The sequence below is a fragment of the Priapulus caudatus genome, unplaced genomic scaffold, assembly GCF_000485595.1.
Source record: "Priapulus caudatus unplaced genomic scaffold, Priapulus_caudatus-5.0.1 Scaffold1550, whole genome shotgun sequence".
In the NCBI taxonomy this organism is placed as follows: domain Eukaryota; kingdom Metazoa; phylum Priapulida; class Priapulimorpha; order Priapulimorphida; family Priapulidae; genus Priapulus; species Priapulus caudatus.
The window spans coordinates 14,281-30,981 of NW_014578611.1; the positions used below are offsets into that span (position 1 = coordinate 14,281).

Sequence of the window (16,701 nt, forward strand, 5' to 3'; positions counted from 1 at the left end):
AAATTGCCAACATTTAAAAACAAACCCCCCCTAATATAAAGCTGGCTACGGTCCTGTGTATGTATGTATGTGTGCGTGTGCGTGTATGTGTGTGCGCGCCCGTGTGTGTGTAAATGTGGTATGTGTGTGCGCGTGTGATTGTGCGTGCGCATGCCCGTATGTGTGTGAATGCGGTGTGTGCGTGCGTGCGCGCGTCTGTGTGCGTGCGTGCGCGCGTCTGTGTGCGTGCGTGCGCGCGTGTGCAAATATTTGACAATCGGCGGTGTAACCGTGCCCGCCGCCGTCCACTGGCTTTCAAGAAAATATATTTTCAAAACTACTCAATGCATTTGGCTTTTTTTAAGAATTATTGATGCTTCTAATCAGAATGATATTTTCAAAAATATCTAAATAAGTGAAATTGTACTATGAAATCAACCCATTTCCCTTTTTTTTCAAAAATTGCATGTAATTTTAAGGTAAAATTTCAGATTTTATATATATTTAGATGTAATTTTTTTAAACAAATATTGGGATATGACTCGAGTCAAAATATCAGTATTTTTCGTTTACTGTAAATACAATGTCATCCTCAAATAAAAGTGAGAGATAAATGGTTAAACCGCCATCCTCAAGTAAGGTAATAGCTAGTTCATTTGTAAATGTCAAGCAGCACGCTTCGCTTCTGCCAACCATGACACATAACAAACACACGTGACCTGATCTATGACGTCACGTGAAACACTCCTATATGCGCATTATTTCTGGAAATTATTAGATCGTCACATTTTGGCAGTAAAATATAAATTTCTTGATATCGATATGTCGTCTGTGGTCAGGGGAAACTGTCACTAGAAAACATGACAACAATAAAAAAAACTAAACCAGGTGGAATCATTTTCACATGATAGGAAATGTTTATTGACAGCTGTTATTACGACGGTATGTATTATATAAGCATATGCTTCGCGTAAACCTACTAAAGTCCGCTCATTTCATCCTATCAGAAAGCGCGGGAGTCTTTTAAAATGGCCTGCCGATTCCAAAGCGCATGACCAACCCTTTACTTATATATACAATCGCATCATCCCAGATTAAAATTCCAACTGAAGACAAGTTTTCCACGTCACCTCCTGGGAAGATGAAATGAGAACACTGAGCGAAAGAGACCACATCAGCCTTACCTGTTTCTTAATTATCCTAATTAGTCAATAGCGAATATTAATTCGAACTATAGCCATTCACATAAACTACTATGGATTCTAACGAACCACGGTTCATTTATAACTATAAGCGTTCACTTACACGATGCAAACTTTTCGATATACCGATGGTTCAATCAATACAATCAGGTCCACCACTGGACGAGAGACGTCCGGGAAAACACGCCGACTCGTTCGAGAATCCCGACCCTTCTAGGCACTGCTGTTTGAATCCCCCGACACGCACGCACTGGCAGGTTTGATTCACTGGAGTCGACCTCCATATATCTACTAGATGAATAGATCTACTAGACGCATAGATCTATATAGATCTACTAGACGCATAGATCTATATTAGGGATCTACTAGACGCATAGATCTATATAGATCTACTAGACGCATAGATCTATATAGATCTACTAGACGCATAGATCTATATAGATCTACTAGACGCATAGATCTATATAGATCTACTAGACGATAGATCTATATAGATTCTACTAGACGCATAATCATAACCATAGATCATTATATCTATAGACGCATAGATCTATATACATCTACTAGACGCATAGCATCTATATACATCTACTAGACGCATTAGATCTAATATACATCTACTAGCAGCATAGATCTATATAGATACTACTAGACACATAGATCTATATAGATCTACTAGCTCGTGTACAGCGATGTTAGATGCACGGGAAGCTCGTCGTTTGTCGTGACCGAACGTCGCGTCTAACGATCATGGTTTGCGTGCAGGCCAGTGTCGGCGGGGATTCAGACAGCGAGACACCCACAAAGAAAGGCACCCACGGAGTCCGCAGAAACCGCCCGAGACGAGACGAGACTTCATTCCGGCGGATCGCAGCGCGACGCCCTCCCCCCGCCGCCGCCCGCGAGAAACAGAATGCGACCATCGTCTCGTCCCGAGCGACCCCCAGTCGCAGCGACTTCTCCCTTCGTCCTTCTCCGGCATTCTTCCGGTGCATCTTCAGGACATGATCCATCCGATCGCTGGCAGGTACCGACACGATAAAGAGAGGCTGTTCCTCGCGAGAGCAGTTCCATCAGCATACTAACACACATGCACGGGTGTATGCACTGTAAAAAGACAGAATCCGCGATCCGGCGGGACGACGCGATACAACGCCGGCGCCCTCTCTCCGCAGCACTTCGCTCTAACACAGTCCGACGGCACACGCCTCGCGGACACACTCACGACGACGGCAGTCTCACTCTCACAGCCGATTGCGTCGCACTTCGCTCCAGTCTCTCACTAGAGGGCGCCGGCCTCACGACAACACGGTCCACCGCAATGCGTCGCGGCGCGCGCTCGGGGACGACACAAACACAAGAGCAGACGTCGTGCTTTCCCGCAGTCCGCCGCGATGCCACCACAATAACACACTCGCACCGATCGATCACGTATCAGACGTCCAGGTGGCGCCGCTGTGCGCGTAGATGTGAAACGCTATCTCTGTCCTTGCCCAGAGTAGCACTACAAACCACCTGATCGTCGAACTCGCTCCGCTTGGCATGCGAGTTTCGGACACGGAACTTGATTACGTTGGCACACAGTCACTTCGGGCGATGCGACGATTTCTAACACGGATTATTATGAACACAATGGCACTTTCAGTTAAACATTGTTAGCACGAGATAGAGAGATAGATTCACTGCACAATATAATACACTTCAGCTTTTCTACTACGATACACCGTAAACGATCCGAATACATCGTCACAACTAACACGTTAAGGTTTCACGCACACACGTAAACGAGCAAGAAACTTTTTCACTCGTATAATCTGCTAGAATATTTTCGCCGTTTCTTCGCCGCCGGTCTCCCGCCCACAACACCTCGGCACTTAACACTGAACACATTAGATCGAAGATCGGCCACATCCGCACACCTCCGACAAACACAACATCGTCATCGACATGCCGGCACTATTTTCGCCTCAATTTACAGCTGCACGCGTGATAGGTGGTGAAAAAAAGAACTCGGCCACATTCCTGAATCATCAATGTGCACTGAACACAAGCAATATCTCTGAACGGCCTCTCTGCTACGGTTGCTAGGGGCAGCAACCGAATCCGACAGCTCTTAGCACGAGGAGAAACACGAGTGTATAAGCTGTACAAGGTAGATGGACACTCTCACACTCAGCTGAACACATCAGTGGCTGCAAATGAACAATTCGTAGTATTTCATAGACTAGAACCACCGCAGCGTCATCATCGCTGCTCTCAGGTCCAACAAGTTGTATCGTGTAGAAAAATAAAAACTTCCAATAATAAACTGCGAGCGGGTGTAAAAAAAAATGTCTTCAAATGTTTTGCCGGAGCGTAGAGGTAAATAAACGTAACTTTCAAGAACGCAGCATGTTAAACATGATTTTGGCTCGCACAACGACGAATGCCCGATCCATGTGCACAGAACCTTCCCAGCTGGGATTTCAATGAGGCTTCCATCGTCTTTAGATAGCACAAAGTCATGCACACGCACGCACACACACACACTCACGCACGAACACTCACTGTAGGTTAGGGTATGTCGCACAACTTCCCTGCACTTTTGCATTATAACACTTCCGATACGATTGACACGTAGAAGAACAAGTTAATGCGATTACGTACAACACTAACACACGGAGAGAGAGTGCACATGGCACTATTTTAAGATACACGGTCAGACCATAGGGTCGAATACACTTTGCGTTTCCTCCTTCATGCGTCATCAGAAACACGTGTGGTAAACACTGCCAATGAGAACAACACTGCCACGTGAGCGCACGGAAGCATGCACACCGACCGTTTCCACATCGACAAATTCGCAGCTCGTAAAATAATTCACAATCGAAGAACCGGTAAGCACACACACACACACACACGTGACGTGCACATCAATATGACACATTTCGAAGATTGATCACCTCTTGCACATCTCATCACGACACACAAACGGAGATTCGCTTACTACACTTAACGATCCGGGACATCCACCACAAATTTGTCACGGCCGGCCGAACGTCTAAAACAATTGCGCGTACGCTACACTTTTCGATCTGTGAAGATTACAATTAATGCACTGTAACGAACCTTGCGTCTAATACACAGCGGATTTCACCTGCGAAGGTATAACATCGACACGCCATCGAGGGATCGCAGGAAAACTTTACGGCGACACCAGCGCGGAAATGCCGATTCATCTTGCATCGGCTTCATCCGAGCTCACCGACCCACGCTCGCCAAATGCCTCACACCGGTACCACCTCGCGACTCAGCTCTCTCGGCAATGTCACGCGAGTGAGTGCAGCGATCGGACGTCTTGCTTGCTTGTGCCGGATTCCCGCTGCCTTCTACTCGGACCGCGCCGAGAACTCGGCGAATCTCACATTCGGCGAGTGGCAGCTGTCAGGCGTTACTCCCCATCCCGACGAGAACTCAGGGGGAAGGAGAACTAACGCGCGCACAAACGCACGAGACTTCGCTCGACGCTCCCCCGCGCGCGCGGCGGGGGCGTACAGGGCGCTCATGACGATCCGCGGACGATGGCGACGACGAGATGGTCGTCCTTCGACGTGTCGGCGTTCAGGTTGGGCGCCTTGCGCACGAGGATGTCCAACGTGAACGCGCATGGCGGGAACGCGTACAGGATTCCCCCGCCGCCGTCCTTCTCCTTCCCCTGCAGCGCGATCACGCCCGCCGCCTCCTTCTGCTTCAGGTACGTCACAAGGTTCTTCAGAGGGCGCTGCTGCAGCGCGGCGTCGTCCGGCTGCGCCGAGCCGGGCATCGCCAGCAGCAGGCAGAACCCGCCGCCAGAGGGCGCCGAGATGCGCTTCGAGACGTCCTCGAGCTTCGGCTGGTCGAGGCGCAGCCTCTGCGTGATGCGCAGCGTCTCCGTGGTGACCGTGTCCTTGAGCAGCATGTCTGCGATGAGCGGGTCGCCACCGACGATGTGCATCTTGCACGAGAACGCGCTGTTCTTCAGCAGCAGGCATCCGTGGAAGCCGACGGGGAAACACTTGGCGAGGTCGGCCACCGTAGCGACGTGATCGACGACGCCGCGGCGATCGCGCCGCTCGAAGTCGTCGCCGTGGTAACGCTCGCGGTCGAGCCGCCGGTCGGGGCTGAAGTCGCGATCGCGGGGTTCGTAGGGGAGCGCGCGGTCGCCACGGCGATCCGGCGTACGGTCGCGCCCGTAACTGGAGAACGCGGCGGCACCCGCCCCCGCCGCGGTGGCGCCCCCTCGGCGGTCGTCGTAGGTGGCGTCGTACGCCGCGTGGCGGTCGCCGTGACCGGGGCTGAAGTCGCGACCCCTCCCCGCGCCGACGCGCGCCCCCGCCGCCGCCTCGTACTGCCCGCGTCCGCGCACGCCGGCACCCCGGCCCCCGCGCCACGCCTCCCGCGTAAACTCCCCTCCTCCCCCGCGCCGGGGACCCCCGCGGAAACTCCCCCCGTTCCAATCCCCGGAGCCCTCCCCCCGGAAGGACGCGGCGGCGAATTCCGCCGGCGGGTATCGCTCGGCGACGCGATCAGCCGGCGGTGGACCGCGACGCGGCACCGGGACGAATCCCTCGGGATCTGCGAAGTCGACGCGCAGCCGCTTGTCGGGGCCGCCGAGCGGGAATCCGCGCATCTCCTGGCAGGCGGCCTGAGCGGCGTCCATGCTGTCGTACTGCACGTACGCGTAGTTGTCTCCCTTCACGTAGTCGATCTTCTGTATCGCGCCGAACCGATCGAACTCCTTCTCGAGCGCGGCGAGGGAGGTCCACGGCCCGAGCCCGCCAACCCAGAGTCGCGTCGTCGGGTTCGCCTTCCCGTAGCCGATCTTCGCTTCGAACTTCCCGATGTACTGGCCGGACATCTCGACCTTCGCGCGATGCGCCATGTCGAGGTTGTCGAACTTGAGGAAGGCGTACGCGTTGCCCTGGCCCGGGTGAGTCGGCCGCTTGACGTCGATGTCCTCGATCGTGCCGTACTTCCCGAAGAGACGCTTCAGCTCCTCCTCCGGGATGTTCGGGTCGAGATTGCCGATGAAGATCGTCCGCGTCGCCTTCTGGTCGTCTTCGGGGTCGACGTGGGTCAGGTAGTCGGGGAAGTCGCGCCGCTTGTCCTTGTCCGCGAACTTGTCGTAGCTCCCGCCGCCGCCGCCGGGGTAACCCCTCCCCCTCCCCGCGAACCCCCTCCCCGGCACACCCTCGGGCGGGCCAGGGGGTCCCCTCACCAGCGCGGGCCTCCCCCCGGGGCCCGGAAGGATGGCGGGGCCGCGGTCGCGGTACTCCGGGCTGAAGCTGCGCTTGTTTTTGTTGTAGACCGACTCGATGTGGACGGGTTTGTCGAAGAGGACGAGGCGCATGCGGGCGTGCTTCGCCTCACGAGCGTCGTCCGGGTAACGGAAGTTGAGGTAGGCGACGCGCTCGTCGCCGCGGTTCGTGACCTTGATGTTGAACTCGCCGAACTTCTTGAACTCTTGGTAGAGGGCGTCGCGGATCATGCTGTCCGCCACCTGATTGTTCAGGTAGCTGACGCAGAGGGAGGAGTACTCTGCCCCTCTATCGACGCCCGGAGGACCCTTGAAGCTCTCCCGTAGCAGGCCATGATCACGCGTCGTCGTCGTACGCTTGTCGTACTTCGCCGAGAGTAGTTCTAAATCCTCGCGGTAAGCGGAAGGCGGGCGCGCGGGGCTGCGCCCCCGGCTCAAACTTCCCCCGCGTCTCTCCCGCCTGCCGCGCTCGGGAGAGTACCTGTCTCTAGACACATCGTCGGATAAACGTGGACGCTTTCCCTTCGGCATGCCTCCTCTATCATCCTGCCGTTTCATTATACAGATTTCCTTAGTCTACTCTTCTAAATTCAACATTAGCAGAAAAACTTGAAGCCACCATTTTGCTTAGTCACTGTATTACTACGCCAGAAATTCGTTGTTTGACAAGAGTCCGAATGACTACAAACGTTATCAATCTTTTATACAAATTAATTATTGACTTAATATCACTATAATAAATTTGTTTCTAACAATATTTTGTTACTATATTGTAATAATTTAAAATTAGAAAGACTTAAACGTGGCTGCACAGAATTATTTTGCCTTATCACACAGTTCGCTTTCCGCTTGACGTCAGCAGGTTTTGTAGCTACTATGTGACGTTGACACAAAATATAGGTGGCGAAAGTCTCAAACTACGCAAGTCAAGGGACGGAAGAACTGAAAATTCTCAATTATTCGGTAAAGTTCTCTTGCTGTAACGTCCTGTTTCCGTCTTAGACCGATCTTTATACTTTTTAGTACAACCACGTTTTTCATAAATAGTAAATTGTTCGTTTGAGCGTTGTTATTAGCCGGATTTGGCAGATTTGTAATGTTCAAAGTTATTGTTTTCTATCAATGTTTGATGAGTTCACGTAGCCTTGCCTTCGGGGATCTGTCGATGTCAGTGATTGATGATAGTGAAACTGTGATACTATGCTATACTCAACTATGCAGCGTATATAGTTGTGACGCAGTCGATAATGTGCTAGCTATCACTATACGTGCTGCTGTTTGTATATCATTATATGTGTACAAATGTGGGTTCAAGGATAGAGAACATGGGTCCCAATAAAACCAATGTCATTTACATCAATATAAATATAATATTATATCAATATAATAGGTTAGGGTTATGGTTAGGGTTAGGGTTAGGGTTAGGGTTAGGGTTAGGGTTAGGAACTGCCAGGCATTTAGGAAATCGAAGACCGTGCTCGGCTGCCGGACATATAGCCACAGCGAAAAATCAATCGTCAACTGAAACTGGATCAAATTTAAAACTCCCGTCATTCCTACCCAAACCTGTCCCTTTCTTTACAGTTTACTAGCCGCAGCGTCGTCACCTAGGATGTAAAGTTAGAATACAATGAGAACTCGCTGCATCTTGTGCTATATTAGTGGCACCAAAAGAATAGAAACAATAGAATCTGTTGTAGATACCTTTGTACAATGACCCTTGGATAATGTTCGTTTGTAATCTCGGAGCAATCACATTTGGTGTAATTCGCATCTTTTTCTATGTTATCGACGTCCACACGAAATAATATTATATTAAAAAATTTACACGTACAAACACCGTTTGCATTCAGATACTGATAGTGATGGCCACTTTTCCTACTATTAGCGAGTGAACCAAATGCAGTTACTTCATGTAGAATATTGCCGATCTTTGCCGTAGTACACATTTAATGCCAGCAGATGTGTCCGACTCGTTTGCTGCTCTGTGTGACTGGCTAACCTAAGCAGGTGGAGTCTCACACACATATGTGTCTGTATTACACGTATTTTAGATAGCTGCGCAGAGAAGAACACAGATGGCAGGAAAGGCTTTACACCTACGCTGCAAGTCGAGAAATGGACAGCAAATGCTAAGTGGCATCACTGCAGCAACTACTGTTGCTCAGTTGAAGCAAAAGCTTGCAGAGGTAAAGTTATGAAGTTGTGTGGCATAGATCAAATTCAATAGTTTCCACTCGAAAATCGAATACAGTTATTCATTTTGATTAAGCATCTGATTTTCTTCTGCGAAACAGTGAAACACGCGGAGTATTATAAAGCCGTGAAGGAAATAATTTTAGTAAATGATTTACATAATATCTTGATATTTTTCTGTTTCGACAGCTGTCGCGTATACAAGTAGGTGCATTAAAAGTTCTCCATGGATATCCACCTATACGAATGGACCTGTCCATCAGTCTAGCGACAGTGTCGACCCTTGGTTTATCCTCTGGTGACACTCTGATCGTGGAAGAGGATAGTAGCGTGTTAGCAACTGGTGAGGTAAGAAACGTGAATGGCAGAAAATAGCTGAATCCATGGACGTGTTGAAATACTACACAGATATGCAAATGCAACTGGAAACTCAAAAATGAATTGACACAATTATCCAATAGGGTGCATTGGAATTCGTGCATATATGCATTTGTAGTGTATAAATTTTGCTGCTTAGGTTTGTTCTTAAATTATGTAGTATATATGTATTATCTTATATATATATATATATATATAGTAAGTGCTGAATTCCATTCAGTTGGGAATCATCGATGTTTGTTCTAAAAACTATGATTGTCATAGAAAAGTTTTATTTGTGATGAATGGCCAATGAACAAGTGCTGATTATCGATTAGTTGGGAATTATTAGAATCGTAGACGTTTGTCCATGCCTCTAATGTTGCTCTCTTGCTTTTTTTGGTTTAAAGTGTGTGCTGAATTATGTATTATATATGTATTATATATATGTGTGTGTGTGTGTGTGTGCATGCGTGTGTACGTGCGTGCGTGCGCAAGAATTGTTGACATTCGTCTTTGGTGCTAAACTGACACACGTTACAATTTTCCCCTCTCTCCTCGCAGGCGCCCTCCTCGGAGGCGGTTGCCGTATTATACATATAATATACATATATATATATATATCTCTATATAGATAATATAATATATATATATATATAGATAGATAGATACATAGATATAACTGCTGAATCTCTCTCCTCGCAGGCACTGTCGTCGGAGGCTATCGCCGTCGCGAAGTCGTCGACTGCCGACCGCAAGGTGAGCGCACAGCTCCAGCAGAACGCCGGCCTGCTGATGCGCAAGGTGGTTCCCTCGGACAACTCCTGCCTCTTCACGAGCGTCAACTACGTGCTGACGGGCGCTCTCGACGTCTCCTGCAGCCGCGACATGCGCAAGCTGATCGCCGACGTCGTTACCGCCGACGCCGACACCTACAACGACGCGTTCCTCGAGAAGTCGAACAAGGAGTACGCCGAGTGGATCGCGCACGAGGACGCGTGGGGAGGCGCCATCGAGCTGTCGATCCTCGCGAAGCATCACGGGGTCGAGATGGCTGTGCTGGACGCGCAGACGGGCCGCATCGATCGCTACGGTGAGGACGCGCACTATCCGACGCGCGTGCTGCTGATATACGACGGGCTGCACTACGACCCGCTCGTCATGGAGCGCGCGAGCGAGCAGACGACGGTGTTCGCCATCGGAGACGACTACGTGTGGCAGCAGGCGCTGCAGCTGGGCGTCGAGGCGCGCTCGAGCCGGCAGTACACGGACGTGAAGCGCTTTGCGCTGCGATGCATGGTGTGCGACGTGGCGCTGACGGGACAGACCGAGGCGCAGGAACACGCGCTCGCGTCCGGACACACCAACTTCGGCGAGGTGTGACGCAGCGCGGAACTACTCTCGAGCGAAGAACTAGTCTGGATTCGAAGAACTATTCTTGATGTCCCTCGCGCGCGCGCGCGTGTAAAGTGATGTACAGAGCGTGCTGTCGTGCGCCTTGCCCCCGGAATCCTTTGGAGTGTTCTAAACGCGTGCTGTTCTGTCGCCCGTGTCTGCAGATTCGCGCAATCTTACGACGAATACCTCGTATATGGAGAACATTTACTGCTAGTAAAGCGGCGATTCCTGAGCGGAATGCTTTGCCCTTTTTGAAACACCTACCGATTTCAACCAAAGAACTCGACTGTGAGCAGGAATCCTCAATTGGCTGTAATTCTTGTGACACACGCGTTTGCGCAAAACTATAGTTATTTAATACTGTTAAGCTCCAGTGATTCAGGAGCTCGTAAAACCAACAATGCCAAATAACTGCAGCTTAGATGTCTGTGCAGAATCTCTCTAGGAACTACAGTTTTCCTGATAGCAAAATGTGATCGAGTAACTATAAAATTATATCGGCCGTGTCTAGTAAATTCTGACACATTCTTGGAAAAACGGAAGGTTCACATTTTCATGAGTGTGTGTAGTTCTTCTTAGATCTGTTCGATTAAAGACAATGTCACAGATGTAAACATAAAGTAATGTTACGTTGAGGGTTAGCTGTAACATGTGATAGAAGTGGCATTACTTATGAAGTTGAATTTTCTGCCTACTTGTTTTACTTTTAGTTTCAAATTGTATATATATAACTGCATTACTGTACACATTCTGTGACAGTCTTGCATCTGTATTAAACAGTGAATGGATGCAGGGTGGGGGGATATGCTTTTCACATGTATCTTATGCGTGTGTATCACATGGAAACATCTTCCAATAGTGTAGAACAGAGTTGTACGTATGCACAAATACATCAAACGTTAAGAAAGTTAAGTGTATGCCTCGGTGGATGAATAGTTGCTTAAATCTCATTTCTTGTGGAGTTATGTGTAAAGAGTGTAGTGTGTATGGAATACTAAGTTACACTGCCACAATAGTGTCCCTAGTGGTGTCAATCTATGTGTATATTGTCATAATTGTGTGTTGTTGGTCCGAACTGGTGAGATGCTGTGAATAAATAAGGAGATATTATTGAACTTGCCTTTTACTCGTTTCCTGAAGCTAACAACTGAAACCTAGAGTTCCAATGTCCTGTCCAATGGATGATGATATATATTAATTATGCAATATTCTCCCCGTATGATCACTGGCATAGGTTTGCATTTATCTTGTGGCCGCTGCTGCTGACTCCTCAGTCTTCTTCAGTATTAAAATTAAAAGTTAAAACATTTTTATTAATAAAATATTTAATAGGGCTACTGATAAAACGGGATTTTAACATTGGGAACCTTTTTCTGCTGCAATCCGCAGTGCTGATCTATCAATTTAGACAATGCCAAGCACTCTTCTTTCTTCGTTAATCGTTTAAATACTAGACATAGTCCCCTGAAATATGAATAATACAATTTATGATGTTATGATGCTATAATTACAAGAATGAGATATCCATAAATAAGTGTCATCATAGAAGTCTTCTTCTATCTATGGTGTCATGCATCCACTGATCTCTCATGCATCACGCAATCGTCTGCTGGTATTTTCTATTTTGAAAACTAGTCTCTTGTTTTCGGTGTACAACAGGCTTCTGGGATACCTACTTAGCGGAAGTGTTTACCTGTGCGATGAATCGCATCACTCCCACCTCGAACCTCACCTGTGCAAATGGTTGACCTAACGCGGGGATCTGCATTTCTTTCCTGTGTGAATCATGTAGGGGCCTACTGTATCGCGATTAACTCCGACAGTTGCCTAATTATGTTTACACGCGAATAAGTTGTTTGATAGTTGCAGTCTGACGAGACAGGCAGAGCCAGAGCCAGAGGCAGAGGTAGTACAGTGTGACTGTCACAGTACCGGTACTCATTCACACACTCCGATCGCCAGGTGAGATAACGACATTTCCGTGTTGATTATCCCGTTAACTAAATAAAAAAATGTTACATTTTGATTAACCCTAGTTTAGGCCAATGTGCTGCACGTCATAATTTGGAATGCCAATCCGACAATCGGGGGGGGGGGGGTGAATCGCTAGTAATACTACTACTAGTCTAATCTATAGTCTAATCTATAGTCTAATCTATACTATAGTCTAATCTATGTCCCCCAGGTTACTGCCGGAACGTACCCTGGTACTAAATACTACTATCTAATATGCCGGACCGTACCTCGCCTACTCCACTAACGAGTCTAGGGAGCCGCCTACGCCTACTCCCTAACCCTAACCCTAACCATATCAGCTAGATAGTTACCCCGCCCCCCCCCACTCAGTGTTATTTAGGGTACGCATATGCTCGTTCCCTCCCTTTGAAAGCCCCCCCTATCTCAGGACTGCCAAAATTTCTGAACCCCCCTTTCGCGGGCTTTTTGCGGGTTTTTCCTGCCTTGGAGAACCCCCTAAATCTGGAACACTACGTATAGACTGGTACCCGTTCGCCACCTTCACTCCGGTACGTATCCTTCGCTACACTGACGTAGTGACGTACGTTAGTGTAGCATGTGGAACTGTCGACCGGGTACCAGTCTACACTACGTAGTGTAGAGTTCAGTGATCGAGGGGAACTAGGGAGCAATATTTTTATTTTTCAAAATGAAATAATCCTGAATGAGCTTTCAAAACTAGCAGGAATTTCAGGAATTTGATCCTGGGATTTGATAAAGTTTTCTATTATATATTTAAGATGAAAGAGAGAGAGGAAAAACACCCCCTTTTTAAAGAAATCTCCGGGTGAAAAGTCAAATACACCCCCTTTTTTACAATTCTTGGGCCGGATTTTGTCGCGCGAAAAATACCCTTTACTGAAGATTTTGGGAACGCGCATGCGGTCCTTCCGACCTCGGAGTGGGGGGGCTGGGATAGTTACCAGGGTACATTTCGGTATACCGTACCGTACCCAGGGTACGTTCCGGCAGTACCCTGGGGGACATAGACCCTATATGAGCAGTAGTACTAGTAGTTCTAAGCCAAATTCAAAAATGAAATTGTGGGGAAATAATTGAGAACGATATTACTCGTAGAATTGGCAATTTATATTTAAGTTCGTGTTCAATGTTTAATTTAAGATAGTAATAGCTAGTATACATATATTAAAGCTTGCGTGCATGGGGATGTCGTGATCGTATATTCATGTACTTCCCCAGTAACCAGACCGAGGCATGTTCAGTGGTTTGAGCCGACTATGGGGAGGGCGGCAACCAGATATGACTGCAGACCCTGACGATGGCACTCTGCCAAAGTTCGAGTACGGCCGGCCCGACTTTGTCGGACTGTCGGAGGATGAGGTGCAGGTGTCGGCGGACGCCCAGGTGCGGCCGATCATGATCCCTCGCGATACCTGCCGTCTGCCGTGGAACGCCGGTTACGCAGAGTAAGCACCGTCAGTTTGTTGCTAATGGCAGCGTTGATCTGTTTGACAATGATTATAGTTTATACTCGCGCTACCATTAGCTTGGTTAATGAGCCGTGGTCGCGATTCATGGGTGCATGTACAAGAGAACTGTGAGCGAGTTCTTGAAAAGAGGCATTTCAATTTTTACTTTAGGGTCATAAATTCGGGGAAGTCGCTTCGAAATGAGGATCAGGCGATATGCGAAGTGTTCTCATTGGTTGACCCAGAAGATGACCCCCTGGTGGCGGGTCACGGCAATGGGACAGAACCCTATCATCCACACGACGACGTCGTGCCGGCAAAGTCACCAAAAACAGCATTGGTGAGCACGGTGGGCAGGTTTTGTGTGAATTTCGATTTCCCAGCATAATTTATTTTCCTTGTGGGATGTTAACATCACGTGTCGATACAGTAGATGAAAGTATACGGCCAAGTAATTTTGTTGTCACAGATTATTGTATTGAGAAATAAAATCACGTAATTGATTGAACCCTGAATTTACTGATAGAAATCAATATTTCATTATTAAATAATAGTGAAACTAGTGAAACTTACTAATTTAATTTTACATGCCATCAAGGATGCAGAAAATGTAAGTTGACACGTGAGTATATAGTGTAAAAGTCTGTGCAAAACTCTGTGTGCATCTGTGCATCTACATCAAGTGTATGTATATATGCATTCCCTTTGTGCCTAGCTACACAGTCAAGAAACAGTGTGCTGTGAATTGTGTGCGTGTTGATTTTTAAATGCCCGTCCCAATGCCTACTGTTAGCAATGTACACCCAAAACCCAGTGCGCCCAACCGTGTGCTGTTTGTTTAGTTTTACTGTGCGTGTGTCGCATACTTGACCCCTGACCCCAACCAGCAAGAATAGAACTTTTCGTTCATTGACCGGATATATGACTAATTCAGTTGTCAACCTACGTCTGCGTAACTGAACTTAGTTTCAGTTAAGAGTTTCTTTAATTTTGAAAACTGCATAGGTCTCCACGCACCTTCTTCCTTTATTTATTTAGGACTGTATATGTCGTTAATTACTCTTCAAATATTGAACAACTTAATGCTGGGTCCCTAGCTATGTGAGGTTACCTGGAGACCTACACGGTTTCCAAAATTAATGAAAATTGGTTTCAGCTACAAGCTAGAACATTGGTGGCTGAAATGTCAATACACCTATAGTATATATATTCTATAGTATATACAGGGTTCTCCAAGAGCACTTATAGCCTGGCAGCCCGCCAGGCTATCGTCGAGCCCCGCCATCCTAAAATGCACCCGCCACTCTAAATATCAGAGCCGCCATGCTGGTGTATACACAAGAAGTTCAAACAATTAATACACGTTGTTTATACGCAGAGGCTCTGGGTACGGCAGCCGTATCTTAATGTCTTGAGGCTACGGGTACGGCAGCCATATCTTAATGTCTCGAGGCTACGGGTTCGGCAGTCACACTACGCATGCGCTTCAGTTCAGACGTATCTTAATTTCTCAAGGCTACGAGTACGGCAGTCTCACACACAAGTACAAACAGTCGCCCTATCCCACCCTAACCCACCCTAACCCTAACACTAACTCTCCCTAACCCTAACACTAACTCTAACTCTAAACCGACTCGGCTATTTTATATACGCGTGTTATAGTACCCAATTAATCTATGGTGTACTATAACCTTTTGCTTTCAATATTTTGCATCTGAACTGACAATCAATCCCAACCAACTGGTGTAGGCTAGCTGGCACAATAATATTCATTTTCATACTTCAAATCCGAGTGTTTTCTAGCTCATCAAGAAATCTTAATCGTGAATTAAATCGTAAATTAATTTCCAACGGCATTATTACGGGGCAGGTAACCCAGATTTGATTCGATTTGGAACCAGCAAACCAGCAAGTTTACCCCTACATTTTGGTATTTTTATTCCATTATTATTTTGAATTTTCTGATGGCTTTGCCCATGCAAAACAAACATTTTCACCCCACATTCAGTGCTTCAAATTTACACACAGTGTCCCAGATTGCATCTCAGTGCTTCTACAATTCAAAAATTTTCCCGGACCCCCCTACCACTGAGCAGCACCCACTGCTATAATGAAAAATCTTGGAGAACCCTGATATAGTATATAGTCTATAGTCTATAGTATATAGTCTATAGTCTATAGTATATAGTATATAGTATATAGTATATAGTCTATAGTCTATAGTATATAGTCTATAGCTATAGTAACTCCCCTTCGCGTAAACAGAGGCTACCTTTACATCGCGACTCGTCGTGTAAGCACAGGTCACTCGCCAATGTCTCGCCCTGTCTCAACGATCTCTCGCCATGTCTCACCGATCTCTCGCCCTGTCTCAGCGATCTCTCGCCATGTCTCACCGATCTCTCGCCCTGTCTCAGCGATCTCTCGCCATGTCTCAGCGATCTCTCGCCGCCATGTTTCAGGATCCGGAGTGCAAGAAGGTTGTGATATTCGGCATCGTGGACGGACACGCTGGATCGGAGGCAGCGGTCTTCACCTCTAAGCTTCTTCACTACCACATACAGGTGATCATGACCTCATGCTTGACCTCTGCTCCGTGTGGGTCAGCATGCAAGTAGGAGGGTGTGGATAGACGCAGGGAGCCGTGTGGCGAGATACATGGGGGTTAGAAGCTGTAGACGCATCCATGCATGGCTTATTAAGGAGACTTCGAACTGTTAACTATTTTGGGAGTTGCAATTTTTACACATTCGTAAGTGTGGTGTACCTTAACACCATAATAATCTCTCTCTTTCTCTCTCTCTCTCTCTCTCTTTCTCTCTCTCTCTCTCTCTCTCTCTCTCTCTCT

General features: G+C 47.6%; 3 protein-coding genes across 5 annotated transcripts in view; 2 read left to right on the forward strand and 1 right to left on the reverse strand.

Moving 5' to 3' along the window:
* Positions 1–873: 873 nt before the first annotated feature.
* Positions 874–7,168, reverse strand: LOC106816980 (putative RNA-binding protein 15). Its single transcript, XM_014821622.1, has one exon. It carries the CDS (start codon positions 7,012–7,014, stop codon positions 4,723–4,725), a length of 2,292 nt encoding a protein of 763 aa, XP_014677108.1. The 5' UTR covers positions 7,015–7,168; the 3' UTR covers positions 874–4,722.
* A 173-nt stretch (positions 7,169–7,341) lies between these two features.
* LOC106816985 (ubiquitin thioesterase OTU1-like) lies at positions 7,342–11,522 on the forward strand. Of its 2 annotated transcripts, XM_014821631.1 has the most exons (5): positions 7,382–7,419; positions 8,041–8,085; positions 8,510–8,645; positions 8,842–9,000; positions 9,715–11,522. In XM_014821631.1, exons 3-5 carry the CDS (start codon positions 8,535–8,537, stop codon positions 10,390–10,392), a joined length of 948 nt encoding a protein of 315 aa, XP_014677117.1. In that variant the 5' UTR covers positions 7,382–7,419; positions 8,041–8,085; positions 8,510–8,534; the 3' UTR covers positions 10,393–11,522. The 2 variants fall into 2 exon arrangements, with proteins under 2 accessions (XP_014677116.1, XP_014677117.1); XM_014821630.1 differs by lacking the exon at positions 8,041–8,085 and having other exon boundaries at positions 7,342–7,419; positions 8,511–8,645.
* A 578-nt stretch (positions 11,523–12,100) lies between these two features.
* The window catches only part of LOC106816982 (protein phosphatase 1H-like), a 10,857-nt gene continuing 6,256 nt past the window's right edge, over positions 12,101–16,701 (forward strand). The window contains exons 1-4 of one of the 2 annotated variants that reach the window (XM_014821625.1): positions 12,101–12,369; positions 13,624–13,850; positions 14,025–14,202; positions 16,316–16,417. In XM_014821625.1, coding sequence (XP_014677111.1) covers positions 13,639–13,850; positions 14,025–14,202; positions 16,316–16,417 — 492 coding nt within the window. In that variant the 5' untranslated portion in view covers positions 12,101–12,369; positions 13,624–13,638. The remainder of the gene's footprint in view (positions 12,370–13,623; positions 13,851–14,024; positions 14,203–16,315; positions 16,418–16,701) is intronic. The other variant, XM_014821626.1, reaches the window with a different exon arrangement.